General features: G+C 40.1%; 1 protein-coding gene across 4 annotated transcripts in view; it reads left to right on the top strand.

Moving 5' to 3' along the window:
- LOC132198110 (nuclear hormone receptor FTZ-F1) overlaps positions 1-21,156 on the top strand; it is a 63,547-nt gene that overhangs the window by 28,465 nt on the left and 13,926 nt on the right. For 2 of the 4 annotated variants that reach the window (XM_059621902.1, XM_059621903.1), the window contains exon 2: positions 6,509-6,841. In XM_059621902.1, coding sequence (XP_059477885.1) covers positions 6,509-6,841 — 333 coding nt within the window. Of the gene's footprint in view, positions 1-5,778; positions 6,842-21,156 lie in introns of those variants that run through there. The other 2 variants (XM_059621901.1, XM_059621900.1) reach the window with 2 other exon arrangements.

The raw sequence follows: 21,156 nt of genomic DNA, 5'->3' as shown, positions 1-21,156 counted from the left end.
TAAGATTTCTTCATCGTAATTAGCGCAGTAAACAATCTAGCGCTTCGTGGGGCGACGCAGGGCAGGCTATTAAGAGGTGCGAACTATTTTTGAGGCCCATTGGCGACGGCAAATGGCCCAGCTTATTTCGAGCTCTTTGTGCGCCACGCATTTCTGCTTGGCATAGGAAGTCCCAAATCCAACCGAAATCTGGGTCTCGGGTGCGAGTGATCGGAAGCAGATGCAGCGTGCCGGCCTATTATTGGGTGCAGCGAATTCGCGGTTGACGTAGGCCCGACGCCCATTCTCTGCTGACGCACATTAATCAAATGTGCATTTTCTTCCGAACGCGAGAGAAGAGCCGCGAGAGTGCGTGTCAGGGTCGCCTATTTTCGGCTAATTTGACATCGTTTCTCAAAAAATTATTCCTCATGTTTATGGATGCGTTCTTGAGGATAATTAATTCTCTTTGCCCTCTCTTCAAAGGCAATGGAAGAGTTGAAAGCTAATTGGGCAAATGAGCTATTGCGGTAATTTTGTTTAAGTTTAAATTTTTTCATTAGTCGAGGTTTTAAAATTATTTCTATTATATTATCTCAGCGAAAATTAATTTTCCGTTTTTATTTTTTTAATTTTTATCTAGCCGAAAGTTTCCTTTTGTGGTTTATGTGGCAATGAGTTTAAACTTGGCAAGATTAGTCTGTGGTTTACTCATATTGCTTATATAACTTAGTGCAGGATTCCCAAAATTTGTATTTATAAAAGCTAAAAAAAAATTTGTTCTAATTTAAAAAGCTGTATTGTACGATTTAGCAGTTATAAAGAAGCTAAACAAGCAAATGAAATAGGTCAAATCTCAAAATAAAGTTTTCTAATCAAAATTTTTTCTAAAGAAATATTTAACTTTTTAATTGACTACATAGCATATGCTGTTTTAAATTTTACACGCCATAGAATTATTGATAAAAGTGGCTTTGCCGAATCTAATATTTCTACATATTATATATTTTTTAAAATTTATATTGAGCAAATAAATTTATTATAATAATCAAGGTTTTTATACAAATTTACAAATTTTCTTTTGTTTTTTTTAAGTCTTGATAATATTTTTCACTGCAGTAATGAATGAAAGAATGTATGAAGAATGCAGTTGTAATTACTTAGAAGCAATTAATTGTTATTCAAGAAGGGCTGGTGCCGATAAGAAGCAGTCCTTAAGCGGCCTGGCTCATATCGTTGTGAGGTAACTCTCGCTGAGAATGCGCCTCATCGGTGGAATAAATGTGCACACGCTGTTCGTTTGCCATGTGCCGTTGTTATCTCTGGCTCTGCGATGATGGTTGGTTACTGTTTGCCTTTTCTAATTACTTGGTCAGCACTGGAGAGAGTTTCAAAAGACCTCCTTCACAATGCAAACATTAGCTTTTCTAAATGCATCCAGCTCACAAAACTGCTCCTCAAACATCCGCGATTGCCTGATGTGCATTGGAAAAAAATCGTCTCGAACTCTGAAAAGTGTAGAGATAATTCGGGCCGATGGAATTTGTTGTTACCAACGATTATTCATTAGCCGCTGGAGGACCTTTTACGGCGGGCGACGCGGCGTTAGGTAATAATTTGAAGATTTCATCTATAATGACTTGTCTGTATTCCAGTCATAACTTACACTTTCAGGCTCTCTCTTGCTCTCTTCTCACTCTGAATGCATTTGCTCGTGCAGGCAGCTGCACTTGCTCTGTGCACCACAGATAAATCAGTGAGGAAAACTATTCCAAACAGAATTTTCTATGGCCTTGATACTTTGAAATATTCTCTTCAACAACCTGCTACGCTTCCTGCAGCTCTTTCAAAAGTTCATAAGAGACTAATTGGATTTACGAGCTCAACTTGCCGCAGTGAAGAGCCTTCTAATTGATTCAATGGGAATTTAATTTGGCTTGGGAAAAAGAGATGGAAATGCAAATCACGTTTCTCTTCAATTTTATTTGCTTTGAAGACGTTTTCGCATTATAACTGGTTTTCGTTTTGTACAAATAATTCACACAAAATAAAAACTAAAGGATGGAAAGATGTTTGAGTAATGAAAAAGACAAAATAAAAAACGGCAAACAGAAAATCTTTTAAATTTATCCTAAGATGGTTTTGGTTTAATTTTTAAATAAATTAATAATGTAACAAAGTCTGAGCAAATCTTTCATAAAAATTACCAAAACGTTCATTTTAGTTTAGAATGATTAAAACCACAACAAAAGTTCATCCCATTAGCGTAATCTTTTCAGTTGGAAAACTTTCATTTTTCATCTGCGGCGTTTTCACCATCAGCGCAGTTTAAACACTTTGAATGGCGCGACTAACTTCTTGTTCGTTAATTTTTATAGCCTCACATTTTATCGGGCATTTGTGGCACACACTTAATATAATCGGATGAGAGTGTTAAAAATGCGCGTGCAAGTGCAAGTGCGGCGATCATTACCGATGCTGCGCGGACGCGGCAACTTGCAGCTCGTCGCGCCGCGTTGGGAAATAGAGAAAGCGACCATTTGAAAATAAAAACATAATAGAACATACTCATTAACGTGCAGTGTTCACTCACCAAGAGCACACTCCACGTGCCTTAATTTGTTTCAAAGTTTTTAGCGAATAAATAAATTCGCAGTCGCTCGGACTTGTTTGGCTAATTGCGTGGCACTTGTTTCGGGGCTTACAATTAGATCAAGGCAGTGTTTGATTGATTTTGTTCAAATTAAGGGCGTAAAAGTTTGTTGATGTGCTAAATTTAAGGGATAGATAAAGAGAGGTGCCAAAATATCAGTATTAGTATTGCCAGTTAAAATCTTTCTTTGAAAAAATTAATCGTTACAAAATTCTTTCTTTAAAAAATTAATTGATATCCGTTTATTCATCAAAAACTTGATAATTTTAGCTAAAAACTTGAGATTTCATCTCGTCTTTGATATATAATTAAATATATCTTTTCCCCCATTATTTTCGGCTTCCTTTTCATCCCTTTTTGATGGCCGTTTTACCGCAGGGGGTGCACTTCAGCCTCGCTTGCACTTTCTCTTTCCACAAACGGAGCAATCAATACACATGTGTAGGGAGGCTGCTATTAGGAAAAGAGCTCAAATAACGCTGACGAAGCGTATCTATCACACTGCAAGCGGCGAACATAATGGGAATAAAATATAACGAGGCGCAACCCCGCAACTGATAAAACGCCGACCCAGGTCTGGGAAATTTTCTCATCCCTCTTCTATATACTTTCCCTTTGCGTGGGAATGGAGGTGGTGCAGAAAAATAAAATAAACTTGCGCCGCCTGCAATGTTGCTCCAGTCAACAGAGAGAGCATTGTGAAAACACAACAAACGCACACAAAGTGCGAGGGAGAAATGAAGCTCATCTCCAAGCACTTTTCTTCTAATACTTGCACAGCAGAAAATCTTAGTTCAAAGAAAGCAGCTGCTGCTTTTTTCTTATTGTAATTCATGCAGCGCGACAATTAATCTTTTCCGAGCTTGTACAAAGTGACGCATCGCGGTGAAATTAATGAGTAATGCGCAGCGGGTGCTTCGCTTTGGCAATTGGGCTTTTCATTTTTTTTTCATACGCGCAAAAATGATCTTTTGTACCAGGAGTAGCATTTGAACACGTGCAGCTGCTCCTCTTGCAAAATGCACTGCAAGAATAAATAGAAAATGTTGCGGAATTTTTGAGAAACCAATGATCTTTGATGTTTTTAATTCTTTGAAACAGAAATATATAAACCCTTGAACTCGCAAATGACGTGCAAAGCTGATGCTGATTTCTCTTGACAGAAATATTAATGCTACATACCATCGAAGAAGCAGGAATGGAAAAGCCAGTTTTATGTACTTTTAAACCTTTTAATCATTATTACATTAAAATAAATTTTAAAGTTTGGGCTGTTGACACGTTTTTTATTTCTTTATTAAAAATTAAAGATCGCTTTAATAAAGTAAATCTTAATTAAGAAACAAATAAAAGTTTTTGTCTGGGTAAATTTTCACAACATCCATAAAAAATTTCTGGAAAAATTAACTAGGCAATTTTTAATTCTTTGAAGCCAGGAAAATTTACTCTAAGAAAGCATAAATCTGCTTATGAGTTCTTTCTAAATTTTTACTTAAAAGTTTTGCAACGGCGAATCCATAAAGAAGCAACATTATGAAAAGCTGCATTTATTTTGCTCTTTGCGTGTTTCCTTTCGGCTCCACGTGCTGCATTCTGCCATAATGAAAGCGCGCATTTATAAAAATAGTCTAGGACGGCGATGCATTTGAAAATCGCCGACGGCAGCGCAAATCTCTTTTGCGCCGTCGGCCACACTCCCAGATTCTGCTATACAGGGTTGGTTGCGCGACGCTTTGATTCAATTTCTTTGCCCTTACACAAATTGAAAGTGGGTCGGGGGGCGCGATGGGGATTCAGGGAAGCAGACGATCGAGGGATGATTCCCACACTCTCTCTTCTCAAATCACGACGGCGGTTGATTTATATTCTCTCTCCTGGTCCATCAGGGATGATGAAAGGGACGCACGAAAGTGAAACCTGCTGCTCCGAAACCACCTGCCGCACCCTGCTCAGAATCTCTTCCTTTTCATCACAGGCATGGGAAAATTAAAAAAGAAGAGGTCTAGATTGATTGGGCACATCCGAGTCTAATTTATTTAATAGCAGGGGTGTGAGAAATGGTTAAATTTTCTATAATAATATTTGGAATCTAAAATATAGGTTTCAAGATTAATTAAAAAAGTTTTTTTTAAAATAATTTCTTGCAATATAATTGGCAGAATTGCGCAAAATTTATAACTTTTTTAATTAAAAGTAAATAATTATTTGCTAGTAAAAGTTTTATTACAGAACGAGACTTTTTTAAAAATTCATAAGGTATATGGGTATATACTTTGATAAATGAGTAAAATAAAATTATACTTTTGAATAAAAAAAAATTATAATAAAAGTGGTAGAAATTTCTTTTTATCACAATGCAAAAGTGTAAATTGCAGTTATAAACTTTATTTTTTATTAAATATTAGAATATATTACAGTTTTCAAATTTATTAAACAACCCTTAATTTTTTTCTTATATTTAATATTATTGAATTTTTTATTGAAGCCAGTTAAAAAATGCCAATTGAATAATCATATTTTTAATTATGCCCTTAAAATCTTTCTTTTATAGCTGTTCTTGTCATGTCCTCTCCACATTTCCCCCAATAATTATTCTTCTCAAAATTTCAGCCCTGCAAGAAAGAGGTTCTGCTCAATAATAAATCATCAAATTATCCGAATCCCGCGAATGGCTCATTTTCCCCAAAAATCCGCGAATCCTCAAAACTGCGCGAAAAATAAACACTGCACACCAACCAGCCATGCACATTTAAGTATCTAGGCTTCGTGCACTACGTGCGAGTTGGCGCGAAAAGGGTCAATACTAAACAGATTGCTCGCGCGTTATCTGCGAGATTCGGGCGGCGTCCGTTTAGACGCGAAGAATTTCGAGGGAAAAAAAGCATTTTATCTCTGTGGGCGCGTGTGTGTGTTGTGCATAGAGCACGGGAGCCAGAAGGCTAAGTAGGTCACTAGGCTAACTAGCCAGCCAGCGACAACACTCCCCTGAATCGAGTATTATTCAAAATCGCCCCCACCGCGGGCTCGGCGCGCCCCACCGCCGGCCGAAAAGGCCCGTGTGCGTCTGCGGGCGGCGGGGAAGGCGGCGGCGGCCCCACGCGGTCGCCCAAGTGAACGCGTGGTGGCGCTCGCTGCTGCACCTCCTAGCCTGCCTCACTCCGCACATAAACATACAACCGAGCGGCGAGTGTGTTAGGGCGCAAGGCGGCGATGTGGGAAAGTAGGTCAACCCTACTTTTAAACTTCACTTTCACTTATTACATCGCCTCCTAATCATTTACCGCTGCAACACCCAGCAGTGCGGACGCGTCTGCGTTTCGGTCCCAGTGTCAGTCTGTGTGCTATAGTGTGCCTCCGCGCCGCCGCTCCAGGATTATTTTCATTATTTACCAGTGTCCAGTGGTGTGCAGTTTTTTACTCTATCCGTCGCGATCGAGGGATGTGGCAGGCAGTGATTTACGCCAAAATCGATTTCAATCTGCTGCACTTGACCCTAGTGTTATGGTGTCCTGATTTCTGAGAAATCTCGCCCACATTTTCGTCCCCCGAGAAAACTCTTTGACTTTTTTGACTGTTTTTCCCAATCGGCGCCGCGAACTGATATGTTATTAGACATGGATCACCACTCGCTCGCGTCCATGAACATGCCGCCCTTTTACCTGAGCCAGTCGCTCTCCGGCGGCAACTCGAGTCCCCCGAACCAGCAGAACCTCTTCTCGCAGGGCTCCTCCACCTACATGACAAACAACCAGATGAACAATAATTCGACGGGTGGCGGCGCCGCCGGCGGCGCCAACACCCCGTCCCCCACAAACGGCTCCCTGCTGATTCACTCCTTCAATAATTTGGATCCGACCTGTTTGTTTGGCTCTTCAGGAGGCCCCGGCGCCACCGGCATGACCGACTTCGGCGCCGCCATGGGCGCCGCCGGCGCCACCTCGCTGGCCGCGGCCGCCGGCACGCCCGACCTGCCCGACACCAAGGACATCATCGAGGAGCTGTGTCCGGTGTGCGGAGACAAGGTGTCCGGCTACCACTACGGCCTGCTCACCTGCGAGTCGTGCAAGGGCTTCTTCAAGAGGACCGTGCAGAACAAAAAGGTGTACACCTGCGTCGCCGACCGCAGCTGCCATATCGACAAGACCCAGAGGAAGCGCTGTCCGTTCTGCAGATTCCAGAAATGCCTCGAAGTCGGCATGAAGTTGGAAGGTATGAACAAAAATTTATGTTTTTCTCTAACTCTGTCGTTTTGCATGGGAGTCAGCGTGGTTTTTAAAATTCCAATTAAATACTTTCAAAATTTTGCTCACTTAAAGATATTTCCAAACTTTGGATACAAATTTTTATCTCGGGTTATTCGATCCAATCCGGCTAATCTTATCGTACTGCAAATTGCATTATTCAGCTCATTTATTTTCCTTTCCGAAAATGACGAATCGCCCCACACGTGGGCGGCCCTTCTTTCTCAATCTCTCAGGGTCTCGAAACGCAATTTGGCGTCCTGACTGAGTTAATCATCCCTCCCGCTGCCAATTTCGCCTTTCTTTCTCCGCCCGCACCAGGCGGCGGTGTATCCAGCGAATGTAATTAGTTCAGGGTCAAACACACCACGCTGACTCCTTAATGGCACGAGGTTTGTGGTAGGCCTGTTGGGGATGGCTGACCTTGCCGTTTATTATTGCAGTAGGGGGTATGGAGCGCGCACATCGCTCTTTCGGCTCTTTGGAAAATTATTTTTTTCCTCTTTCGCTGCACCGCGATTCCACCGATGATATGTTTTATAGACAGAATAGCAGGATGTGATGACGGCGTCCCGGTTTGCAAAATCACGGGCTGCACTCGCGGAAAATACTTTTCCAAACCGTGGAAAATTTTATAACTAATTTTTACCGCATCAGGTTCTATAAAAACTAAAATATTATCAAAACGTAATAATTTTGGCCCATTTAAACACTGAAAAATCAATTTAATTTATTTATTAGTATTGTTTTTATTCATTATTATTCACTAATCTAGTCAAAAATGAATGAGCAAAAATTTTATTTTTATTAATTTCTACCTCAACTTTTTTTGCCAAAAGTGGTTATGAAACCGAAGCTGAGCGCATCGCAAACGAAATTGAGAGTCGGCAGCTCAAGTAAAAGCCGGCCGCGCTCATTTTATTTATTATCTAACAAAGCGCAGAAAGTGTGTCGCCCGCCGCGCGAAGAAATGGAGAGTGCTGCTGTTGAGGCCACGCGCTGACTCGCTCGCGAATATTATTCACTCTGCACGAGTTTCCATGAGTTTTCCTTATGCGCTGGTCCAGTGCGGCGGATTAAGCTTGCATGCAAATAGAGCAAATAACAATAGTTATAATGGACGGGTCTTCCTTTTGTCACCCATCCATCGATTGCAATATTGCCAGAGTGTGTGCAATGAGTGCATTTCGCTACATGCATGCAGCTGATGCACTTTGCACGTGGCTCGAACTAGGGCATCTCGGAGCGCACAACCAGATAAATAACTCGCCCGGCTGCGAGTTTCAAAACTGAAAACCACGTGATAATTAATAATTGCCATTGTTGACGCGCCTGCCTAATTGGCCGACTGCTTTAATTGGAGACGGTCCCGCACGTGTCAAATCGAAAATTTGTTGTCTTGGCTTCGTTTGGTTTGATTGAGTGATAATTCAACATTATTTTTATCCACAGTAAACAGAGTGCAACGCCAAATGGTTCGATTTTAAATAGCAAATTTCGTGGTAGTTTTCTGCAATATCGATTTTTGAGCCAAATTGTTAAGTACAGGCACTATAAATAAGTAAATTTTGCAATATATTAAAAAATTACTCCGATAAAAGAATTGCTAGAAAAAATCGACTTAGATTTTTCCGGAATATATTAGTTGCATAAAAAAAAGGAGTAAGTTTCCCATTTCCAATTTTCCAATTTGAAGGAATTTTTTTTATTGATTCCAGTAAATTTCAATTTTTTTTTACACTTCTTGAGCATAAGAAAATTATTAAAGTTTTGAGCTTCTGCAAGGCCTCCCACCGACATCAATTTTCAATCTGATGCCTTTGCGAGGAACGCACTCTTGATTTATAAGCGTAATGCACCATCTAATCGGGATTACGAGGTGCAATTTGATTGCAAATGAGCTCGAACAATGAGCACGGCCATTTTTTACAAGGCTCATTTCCATACTGCACGCCGGTGGAGAGATGATTTAAAGAGAGACGTGTATGCATGTAGGGCTTTGGGAATTTATTACCACTCTCCCTGCCGTATTCAACAATAATAATAACGACCAGGCTTATTACGATTCACATTCATGTAAGTTAAGTTTGCATATGTTATTCAGTCCAGGGAGTATTTTTCCGCCGCTAGAAACTTTTTACACACGAGTTTTTGCGTTAAGTGGAAGCGCAAGCTCGCTTTGTTCTGAGAAAAGGCGGGTTTTGTGCTTTTTCTCACCGGGCATTACCAAAGAGATGCGTTTCCCAACTATTCACTAATTTTAGAAACCCGCCTGCGTGACCCGTTTTTGGCTCAAAAAACGTTTTTATAAAATTATTCCTGGACGTCGCTCCAGACTCCCGGTATGACCAAGGAACGGCCGTGCGAGCACATTAATTTCATAATTTTATAATGTTTCACATCATTTTTACTGTTGAGTCTCAAGCGCTGAAAGTAGGTCACGCCGAGTATTGCATACTATTGCTTCAATTATGCCCACTAATGCTTGACGGGCGCTTTATCTAGCGTCAACGCACCGTCCTAACTGAAATTTCAATATCTTCAATCAAAAAAATTGCCGAAAAAATTCTATCAAGTTAAATATTTGATTTTGGAAAATGGAAAATGTTCGGAAAATATTTTGAGAAAAGATGTAGTTTTTGCAAATTTGCGGATGTTTGGTCTGAGCTGCTTTTCAGCACGTGCTTTTTTGAGCAGAATTGCTGCTAAACGAGTCATATTAAAGACTTCATTATAAAGCCGCGCGGTGTGGTAAGTAGGTCGAAAGCAAGAGATGCTGCTATAGAACTCGATTATGTCACGGCTGCACGCTCTCTCCATAACACTCTCACTCTCAATATGAAATAATAGTGCCATTACGTTAGCACTTGGTTTTGGGACTATTTCGCGCTACAATTGACACACCAGTTTCCAGACAGAACCGAAAAAATTCCAGAAAATTTCAGTAAAAAATCTTAAAATGAGATAAATCGTCATTCACTTTGAACAAAAGAGTGAAAGAAAATAATTAAATTTAAGAACAAAATTTTACTTAAATTTATTTTATTTCTTGTGCAATATAGGATGCGTTTCCCTTGGAAATAGAAATGTGCGGGTCAGAAATTGTACTTTCCGCCGATGCACTAAACGGTGCAGTCAGATTCGCGCAAGGTGCGCGTTTTCCACAAAACTCTCCAGCCCGTATATAATTAGAGAATTGTCGGAGTGCATTGTTGCTAAATTGCGAGCGCGCGCAAACGGCGGCTCTATTATGTTGTTAAGTAACTCTTAACGCAAGCACCACTTTTTCTCTTACTTAGCCACGCATTTTTTCAGCGGCCCTCTTGTGATCTAGCGTAATTAGGTCAGCCGGAGGAAGCGGTCTCTAGAACAAAACAAAGCATCCCAGCACATGCAAATGAGATTAATCGGAGGCGCGAAAAATGTGATTGCGAAATCCAAAAAAGGAAAGCATAAGTCTGTTTTTCTTCATTTCGAGCCCAATAAAAATTATGCAAATGACTTTTGAACTAGGCGGAGGAAAGGAAAAAAAACTTTGGCCGGACTGCTCGGAACGGCGCTGGGTCGGTTAGGCAGTCGGCAGCGGCGCAGTCCCTTATATGGGTCAGTGTTGCAATGCTCGTGTGCGCTACGGCACTCGTACCGTCATGTTTTAATAAAATGATTTGCACTTTTCGCGCCGTTCGACTTTCTTCCTCCCCGTGCAGGCCGAATCGTCTTTTTTTCGGCCGAAAAGTCTTGAATGAAGAAATCTTTCAAGTGATGCAATTAAGCGGCGCAATATTCGTTTTTGTGTTAATTTGCCGATTCTCTTTTTGTACGTTGAATAAACAGCCGGCTCTTTCTCGCAGAAAATAAGTCGCTGTGAGCGTTTCCTTTTGTTCAAACACGGCGTTGATTTCGGTTGATTCGCCGCTCGCAATCGACATTTCGTGAGACTAATTAGGTCAACAGCTGGACTTGTTTGCTTATTGGAAATAGCGAATCCATTCCTTTTCTACCGCTGTGCAAATATTTATTTCCATAAAGGTCAAAAGATGAACAAAAAAAATGTATTTTAAAAAAATTTCGCCTTTGATAATTGAATTCTCGGTGGGTTTTATTATTCTGCCTTTATAATTAATTAAACTGGTGGTAATTTCTGTCGACATTGATTGCAACTGAAATTTATTGCCTTGATTGGAATTTAATGAAACTGGCCCCTTAATGAAGAGCTTTTTATTTTGTTAATTGGCAACCGGCCAAGGTATGTGTTTTGAGTGCTTGTCAAGTTTGTTTTTTGCGCATTGTAGAATATCAGAGAACGGCAATCGAATCACGACTCAATCCATCCATCATGATTATATCCATTGCGAGAGTGTTATACAAGAAAGAGAGCCCATAGTTCACACACAGGCGCAGTAATTAAAACGGCGGTAGCTGCCAAAGCTCAAATATCTCCTTTCACTTTTCTATGAAATAACAAGATCCCTGCTGCACTTTGAACAAATAGTAAATATAAAATGAAAATAATCATCAAATTTACAAATGGCCGGCCAACGCAAGTGCGTGTCTCTCACGCAGCCTCATTTAAATACAATTTGATTGTGCAAATGCAAAATTAATCGTTTTATGAGGTCGATTGTTTTGAAATTGGCAAAAATCGAATGTAAAAAAAAAAAAAAAATCTTAACTTTCTTATTTTGATTTCAAAACACGTAACTTTCTTTATTCGTTCTGTTGTTTTTGTCTGTATATTTTTAGACCAAATTTTTCCGCTGAAGATGAATTTTGATTTTTTTGTCCACTTTGATGCGAATTCACTCTGGTTACTGACCAGACTCAACCGCACCGCGTCGGCCTCTCTCACAGTCGGCCGCAGATTTTCCCATAAAACGCAATCCAAGCGATCTCTCATTTTATTCTCAGACTCCGGCCGACCGCAGGCTCTGAGCGGAATATCAAATCCTCTGCTTTGTTTCTCGCAGGGAAATTAATCTGCCAGTCGGTGCAGCTTGGCAGAATGCACAATGCCAACTTTCCTTCTCAGAAACTGGAACGAAAAAAGCAGTGAAAAATAAAATTTACAAAAATGCCTCTTAAAGAGCCGTTCATTAATTATTATTATTGCTCGATATGACTCTTTGAAATGTGAATTTTACGATTCTCGCTTGTTCGAGGTAATTTACGAGCGGATCGCTTGTTTTCTTGTCTCGTTTCGCTCGTAATAATAACACTTTTCCAAGAGTACTTATTGTTGTTTGTTTCACTTATTTCGATATATGAATGGCCCGAGAGTCGCATTAAAATAATTGAGCAATAAATCTTGACGAGGTGGACGAAAATCTCTCATAAGTTTTAGTGAAAACTGTTCAAAGTGTAAACGCGACATGCTGATCTCATCTTGTTGCACAATTCTGCATAAGAGAGCTTTTTTGTTAATTATATGTAGTAGGCGCGAATTTGATAAATCACGAGAAAAAAAAAGTGAAACTCGCCTTGCCATACACGATCAAATTACCTAATGACAGAGAGGAACAACAAACAACCATTATAAATATCGGATCTGCAATCCACCTTCTATAAATAAGTAATTAGTAAAGTCATCATTAAAATGAATACTAAATTTACAAACTAGTTGGCTGGTACAAAAGGCTAATTTAAAATAAAAAACAATGTAATAAAAGTCAAAATTCTATAATTTATTTATTTTTCTCTGGAAATTCAAAACTATCAATTAAAAGTTACATTTTGAAGAGTTCTCGGGTTGCAAGACCTTTTTTAAGGTTTTTAATTAAGCCATCGCTCATTTTTTTTTGTCTGCAAATAAGTACCAGTTTTTCCTCTCTTGTGCAAGCAAAAAGAAATCTCCCTTTCTTTCATTATTTATTTTTTCTTATTGTGTTGCACGTGTGGCTTTTTCGCGAAATATATTCAGCGAAACGCGCGCACACATTAGTCACACTCTCGTTTTTTTCTCCCTCTTCAGAAACAATATCGCGGGCAACTTAATATACCGAGCGGCGTTTGAATGTGTCTGGCCTGTTCTGCTTCAATAGTGGGCAGAAATGTTGTCGCCGCGCGCAAAGCATATATTTATGCAGCACTCGGCGTTGGCAATCCAGTCCATGCGAGTTTATTTAGTACACACACGCAGCTCAAACTCCGGCCAGCAAGCGAGAAAGACGGAGGAAAAATTCTTATCTCGATATAGAGTGGCTGTTGTTTAAAGTGACTCGACACCGTTGAAAATTCAAATGAAGCAAATTTGCACAAAAAATTGCTCTCTTGCTAAAGGTCACCCTGATTTTTTGGAGAATATCCGATCAAATTGTTAATCAGATAATATTTGAAATTTGAAATTTCTTTTGGTCTTTTTTGATGTCATATACTTATATAAATAATTTATTCTGCACAAACAAAGCGTGCGAAAATAGTTCACGCCCTCAAAATGCCAGTGCGATTATCCAACACCTTTGCGCAATGATCCTTTTACGGTGATATTTATTTTATTTTTATTTTTCTTTCTCCGCCCTTGTGCGATCCAAAGCTCTCTTTCTCTCTCGCACACGCGTTGATCTGGCCTGGAAAAGTTGCGCCGCACACGGCACGTTATTAATCCAATTTGGCGAATCCCATTGGAGTGAAGTGAGCAGCAAGTTGATCTCATCAAACGCCGAAATGGAAAAGGCAGAGAGGGCACACGTGATTTGTGCTCTGGTGAGGCGCATGGCCAGGTGGTTAATTCCACACGTGCCCGCTGTCATACACTCTCGGCTGACTGACGCGGGCGCGTCCGCTTATGTAAATTAATTAACAGGATTTGTTTGGTGCGTCCTGCTGGACATTGAAAGAAAGGGCGGAGGGACGATTTAGCATCACTTATATAAGCAGCTAAGGTGCTCAAATCTGGATTAAGATAACTCAAATTTTTTGTAAACTTTTAACACTTTCTTATTTTAATTTCTATTAATACAAAATTTTTCAGCTATGTAAAGAAACTGAATAATAAATTTGAGATATCTAGGAATTTTTATTAATTTTGTAGGGAGATTAATCCAAAAGAATAAAAAAAAAATGCATTAAGATTTATTAAGCTGTTTATTCTACAATCAAATTTCAAAATAAAAAAACTATACTTTCAAGATTAAAGTAAATTTACATGCAAAACATTAGCTGAATTGTCATTTTTTGAAAGTTGAGTCTGCGTAGCAACTCCATCCCGCCCCGCAGGTGAGCCAGCTCGATTTTCGCAGGGATAGCTCAAGTTAATCAACTTGCAGCAACAATGGGCACATATTCAATCTCCTACCAGTTGACAAACAGTTCACGCCCCAACTGGCAATTCAAAAGTCGGCGAACTGTTGGCCTCTCGGCGACCCAACCCCGAATAAGCTCGCGCGATCAAATAACACTCGAGAGAATACGCACAAAGCCTGTTGTTTTGCGCCGCTCGAAATTGCGGGTGCACTTGTGCGGGTTCGTTTTTGACGCCCCATGTGAGACGCATTTACGTGGCGACCGCGCCATCCCCTTGGCTCGAAATAGAGTAGCAGAATTTTGTTGGCCTAGGTCACCCCTTGCCCGCCCGTTTCACTCTCGGGCGCTGGAATGAGGAAGCCCCGCCGCAGCTCTTTTATATACCATCAAAACAAACGTCTGCTCAGAAAGAACACCTTTGATTCAGGAATCTGTCCTTGAAGCCGAAATATAAAAAAAAGCGGCGGCGAGCGAGTTCCGCGAGTGACGTCACGCCGAGATAATTTCAATGTAATCTGTTTCAAATTTATTTCCAAAAATAACCCGCACCAGCATTTCGATTTTCCTCTCCAGACCCGCACGTTTTATCAGGAGACACCTGGAAATTCATTTGCAATACAGGAAGCCTTAGAAATCGCCTGGCAGGGAAATTTCCGCTTATTTTGCTGCAAATCAGATCTAATCATCGCGCAAACGTGTTGCTTTTTAAAGAGCGGATCGTTAGACCGGGCTTGTCTGAAACTTGTTTTGTCCCCGGTGACACTAATTAGCGCTGGAGAAACCACCAGTTTGATAATATAAAAGTCTTATTTAAAAAATAGTCTTGGTGAGTCTATTTTATTTGAAATTTCTCAATTGATCGCAAAGTTTGCTTAGCTGGTTAGATGATGATTGGAGGCACGCCGCGCAAACCATCAACAATCGTGTTGCTTTCTGGCGGTAATTCCTGCTGCACTAATGAGCGACACGTGCTCCTCCTTTAGCGCCAAGTTTGTGTTTCTTTCAGTCCGAGAGATGCTGGGTCTGATGATTCACTTTCCATATATCCGCCGCTGGAGCGGTGCTCGCTCGCCTGTGCAGATATATACATGGGTGTTGCAACCCGTGTGCAGCGATTTGAATTAAGGTTGCGTCAATTTGTCCACTCGAGCGCTCGAAAAAGCCTCCAAATGCGTGGCTACGGCTACAATATATATATTAAATTATATAATGGTATGACGAATTGAATGAACGCCAGATGCGTAGGACTCGCTTGCATTCATTTTATAATTTCTTGTTTATAATATAAACACAAATTTTAGACGTTTAAATTAATTTCACTCTGACAATGAAGATTGGCTGGGCAAAATTAAAATTAGTTTATTAGTTTTATTCTTTTTCTATTGCTCTTTACAAAAGAGTTTTTTATCTTTGAAGGTTGCATCCGCTGGAAAAGCAATATCTCTCTTCGCTTTTTAATTAATCAAGCTGGGACGGAAATTCCCGGGAAAGGAGTTAATTAAGCGTTGGAGCGAAATTGCAGTGGTCGTGAAATCAAACGGGCAAAGAAGCTGGATTGCAACTCCAGCTCTCGCTCGCTGCAGTTTAATTAGAGCAAACGGGGCAAAGGAAATGCACTGCTTATTGTGTTGCACGCGGACATAGAAATTTATGTGCGAGAGAGCGAATGTTCCAGCGAGGGTTAACGACCACTCTCGCTCTCCACATGTACCAGCCAGGGATAATGACAAAGTGTGCCGAGGTCATGCGGCATTGCACTGCGCCAACCAGAGTCCGATGCACTTGCGGCATGTGCAGTTCTCTCTTTTTATTTATATATTGGTTCGCCGAGTGGAGGAGAAAGGGTTGTTCATCCCTCTGTGTGGAAAACGAGCTGGGACGAGAGAGAGGTTGATGCTCCTTTCCAATCATTTTTTCCATCCGTCCAAGGCAACTTCTCATTGCAAAAGTTGGTTGCTGCATTTTTCGCTTGTTATTTTTTATTGGTATCGGTTTCTGGAGGAAATAAGCGTTTGTGCAGCTGAGAGAGAAAAGTTTACATATTTGCATTTAAGTTGGCGTCCGTCAACTTAACAAACGGCGGCAAATAAACAAATGAGTGGAGCGAGTTGTTTGCTTGCCGGCGCCTTTTGCGTATGCAAATCTAAATTACTCGGAAAAACACTCGGTCTCTTATTTCCAGTGCTAAACGTGAATATCATTAGGACGAGCAATTTTTTCTTATTTATCTGCCGAGCGAAAATTATTAAAGAGGGAGAGTGCAAGACCTGCTGTACTTGGCTGATGATCTATTATTCCATTATTATTCAAAGCGTCTCCCACGCAGTTGCATTGTCTTCCCAGCACAGATCAAAAGTGACGCAAACTTCCATTACTGAATAAAAAAAGTTTTCACTTATACTCTTGTGAGCACGCAATTTACTTTGTTGCTGCTTCGGTGCTCGGAATCGCGGCAGGCAAATGGAAGGAATTTCCTCAATTCCCTTTTCTTCGCTTCGGAACGTTCAAGAGAGGAGTCACCAGAGCGACACTGATGTTTGAGGAAAACGTGTTGATGTTGTTTAATTGCGAGGGTGAATCATCTCCCTTGTTTCTTTAATTTCAGTCGTTAACAATTTTCATGCGGAACTTGTCATTTTTATTAGCCAATTATTTTAGATTAATTTTAATTTTTAGAATTATAAAATTTAATTTTTGTTTTAATTGAAATTTACAGCAGTTTAAGAAGAAAAATAATTAATAACATTTTGTAAATTTTACGAAAAAGTTAAGATAAGAAATTGCACTGACTGCATTTCAGGAGCAAATACACTTATTAAAATGCTCGACTTCCTTTTCTGTTTATATTGTGTTTGAACTTTTTTATTGCTCGCGACATGAAAGATAGGCGCCGCGAGTGTAAGAAAGATCGCAACAAAAGTGCCTGTTGCGTAACTTATGCAGCAAATAAAGCCGCGAGTTCAAACGCACTCCGCTTGTACAACACTTTTATATTCTTTTCTTTCGTACACGCAACTTGCAAACAGGAAGGAGCGAATTTAGTTGGAGACTCTGATTAATTCCAAACGTGAAAAAGAGCATCCCGTCTGGTTGTGGGTGTTGGACGGAAAATACAGGCAGAGAGAGCGTCGGCAACTTTCTCCACGCCCATTTTCAAAAAGATGTCACTGTTTGGTAGACGATTGCTAAACGCTTTGGTCAGCACCTACACAAAACACAAGAGAGACGTCGACGCACGCAATAATAATTTCTCTTAAATGGGTGCAAATTGTCCTGGTGAAATCGCACGGCGCTCGCTTTCAGCAATCAATCGCAACTCTAATAAAAAACGACCATAATCCTAAATAATTTTCCAAATTTATTTTAAAATATTAATCAGTTTAAAAGGTAATAAATAATTTTTATAATTCAAACTTGCCTTCAAAACAGAGGTGGGCAGTAAAATAGTATCTGTATATAATTCAAATCAAACGACCTTTTCCTTTTCACAATTGTTTAAAAAAAAATCTGAGGAGCTCTGATAAAGCACAATCGTGTAATAAAACCGGTTCTATGTTCGGTTAGCGCAGAAGTATCCGACTGAAACGGCCGCGATTGCAACACATCCTTCGCAAATATAATTTTTATTGCTTTATTGCGCTCTGCCGCCGTGTACAATGAGCAGTGCAAAAACACCTCATATAATTAGCAGATGCATGCTTGAGTCAGCGCCGCTTCTCTTGTCCATAAGGCGCTGCAACGAGATCTGCATCACCATTTGCCTTTCACTATCTGCCAATCGGCAAAAAGGCAACACTGTCGGATCAAAGCAAAAATTATCTCTTGAAAATGAAAATTTTTAAATTTTTTTTACCTCCACGTGCGTAACCCCTGCGCCTTTGGCGAGTGACGCACTTACCTCTGCAGGGGTCGATTTACTCGAACGTTGAGAGTAAAAAGTGCACATTGGCACGGCTTGCTGATTTTGCTGCATGCGAGACGGTGTGTTAATAATAAATGGCTGCTTGAGCACAAAGAAAGAGGCAGGCATAGAGAGACACGTGCTGTTTGCAGCGAATTATTCGGTTTGCGAAAATATGCATGTTTGTTTTGCAAAGTAGCTGTTCGAGATATACCAAAACGAGATTTCCGCTGCGAATGTTTCTTGGAATGATGAATTTATTTTAAATGAGAACTTAAATTTTCAAAACTAGATAAATTTTACAATTTTTTTTTTTTTTTTAATTTCAGTTTGATCGCTGCTCAGCAATTTGAGAATCTTGTTTCAGTTAACGAAAATTGGCTTAATTAAGCAACTATTCCTGATCACAAAAAGGTCTTCTCTTCTTTCCTCGTGCAATTTTCCCGCTTCCGAGAATCGCCTCGTTTTATTCCATATTCATTTCACATAACGCGTAGTTTATTTTTATTGTAAATATTCTTCTCTTCCTGCGCGAAAATTGGATGCAACCGTCTGGTGAAAAAACGCGTTCACCACCGACTTGCCTCACAAGAATCTTGAAAAGTTCGCCGAGCGTGAAATTTCATTTTCACGGAGATCCGCGGCGCTGGAAAAAAACCAAAAGCGACGGCGTTCCATAGTCGAGTGAGTGAGTAGGTAGGTTACTAAACATGACCTAGTAATCATTACATCACGACTTATCATGAGGCATTAGGAAACCTTTCGTTTTTGTGTGCAGCGCCGAGTGCGCGCGCGCTCGCCTATTTTGCTATTAGACGCCTGCAATTACGACCTGACATTTCCACGCGCGCGGGATTATTTTATTTCCAGTCTGCAGCAGGACGGAAAACGAAAGGGCAGAATTGACTGCACGCAAGGACGAGTCGGGATTAATTCACTTTCCACTTGTTGGTGCAACGAAACAAGGCAGATGGGCCGATGGTGTTTTTTTTCTTCGCTATATATTTTTAAATCCTATGGCCACTTGTTTGACTTGCTTACATTTGATTCGTGCTGCTGAATAAAACAACAATCGCTGCAAAGTCACCCTTTCCAGAGCGCACGTGTTGGCATATAATTGTGTTTTGTTCGCTGCACCGGCCCAGAAAGAAAACTGAACCGGAGAAAGAAACAAAGCGATTGTTTCGCGCAGCCTGACTGCAATCGAGCGATTAAAAAAAATCAATTGCCAAATGCAGCCACAAATCATGCAAATTTCTCAGCGTGACGGCAAGATTGTTTATCGCCCGAATCAATCAACATGAGCGAAATGTCTGTGAAAAACAAGCACGCCTGACAAAAACACGACGTAAAGGGCAAAATGATTTTCTGCTGCGTATATACAAAAGCAATCACGCTGCAAAATGGAATTCCAAGTTTGTAAAAAAAAAAAAAATTGCATTGTTGAGGAAACAGCTCGGTTTTCCTGCCAGATCCGAATCTGTATGTTATTGCGGTCTTGAACAATTTCGCAGTGGTGGGGACTCAATTCTTTCCGCTGGCTGCACTCGCAAACGATTCACTTACGCGAGAGACACGCCGCACTCGATCAGCGTCACCGTGCACTCGAGTGCTGCACAAAACGAAGGGACATTCAATCCCTGCATTTCGCCCTGCCGGCCACACAGCGGGCCAAATGTGGAGCGGCAACAGGTGGTCGATGGGTGGATGTGCCAAGTCGCGATCTTTTGCGTGCCGAAACTGGCCGAAACCAAACAGAGTCGGATTTCGCACTTATCAACTGACCACATTCAAAATGAAAATTTGCCACGATTAAAAAAAAAAATAAAAAAAAAATAAAAATAAAATGAAAAATTTTGTAGAAAATTTAATCTTAATTATAGTTTTTGTATTTACATTTTTCAGTCACATCAAGTATTCTTTTATCAAGGTTTGATTTTTTTGTTAAAAATACGGAGGAAATTAAAAATAATTATAACAACTTTCTTTCTTTCTTTATCAAATTTAATTGTTTTAGTCTGGTGAATGAAGGGACTTTCCCAGTGTCAAAATTAAAATTATCAGTATAAATTTATCAAAAAGTCCTTCGTTTCTGGCACAACAAAGCAGTTGACCTAAAACAGGCACCGGCGCATCCCGATGCAAATTTATATCAGCGCGCCGAGTGGACGGTTGGATGGAGATGTGTTGATGGTCGCGGTTTTACAAGCGGTGCCGTCGGCGCAATTTTACTTTCTCTTGCACGGTGCCCTTGAAAGGCTTGCGTAACTTCGCTCGCGAGCGCGCGCGCGTTTTTACTACGGCGGTGGCCTTTATAAATGCAGCGGCAAAAACGGCCAGATAGAGGAGCGATGTTGCCGAGGCACCCAAACACAACTCGCACAACCCGTGTCGTCTATGCCGCGCCGCAACATTTCCTATTTCCACGTTGGGCGTGCGAAAAAGAAGCACAAAAGCACCACGTCATGCACTCTTGAAAAGAAAAACTCAATTTGACTTGAGCGGCTTGATTGAGCATTCAAACGACGAATCTCATTAATGGAGAAACAAAAATCAATTATCATTTGAATTAAATACCAAAACCAGAGAAATATATTTGAGGATAAGTTTTTGTCTTGTAAAAAATCAATCGAGTAATTTTTTTTAATTACATTTCCAACAATTGCATGGTAACAATGTACTGTGTTAATGTGGACAAATAAACAACAATAATAATTTTTAAATACAAAATAAAACTTATTGAAATTATCTATTAATGAATATTTTTAAAATATGAAATTATAACTAATATTAAAAACTTCAATTTTCAAACGTTTAGAATTTTTAATTATGAGGAACGTTGTCAATTTTTTAAGAACAATTTAAATAATTCATCCCTTCACTTACAAAAATGGAGCCGAAAATTGAATGATAAATTATAATTTTTAATTGTCATTTTCAGTTGATAAATTCGCAGGAAAGTTAAAAATCCAAAGTTAATCAGTTTAATTTTTTGCTTCTAATTGTCATTCAGAGTTTAGTTATAGGTCAAGTGAACAGAACAAATTTATCTCGGCCAATGTGCTGTTTAATTCAGCATTTGCGCTATTCAATTCAAGGTCCCGCCGGTTTTCCATGCATTAACCAGCACCCTGCGCTGATTT

The sequence above is a fragment of the Neocloeon triangulifer genome, unplaced genomic scaffold (assembly GCF_031216515.1).
Source record: "Neocloeon triangulifer isolate White Clay Creek 2 clone unplaced genomic scaffold, ASM3121651v1 ptg000012l, whole genome shotgun sequence".
Taxonomy (NCBI): Eukaryota; Metazoa; Arthropoda; class Insecta; order Ephemeroptera; family Baetidae; genus Neocloeon; species Neocloeon triangulifer.
The sequence above is the reverse complement of the archived record's forward strand: the minus strand, read 5'-3'. Positions and strand labels throughout refer to the sequence as shown.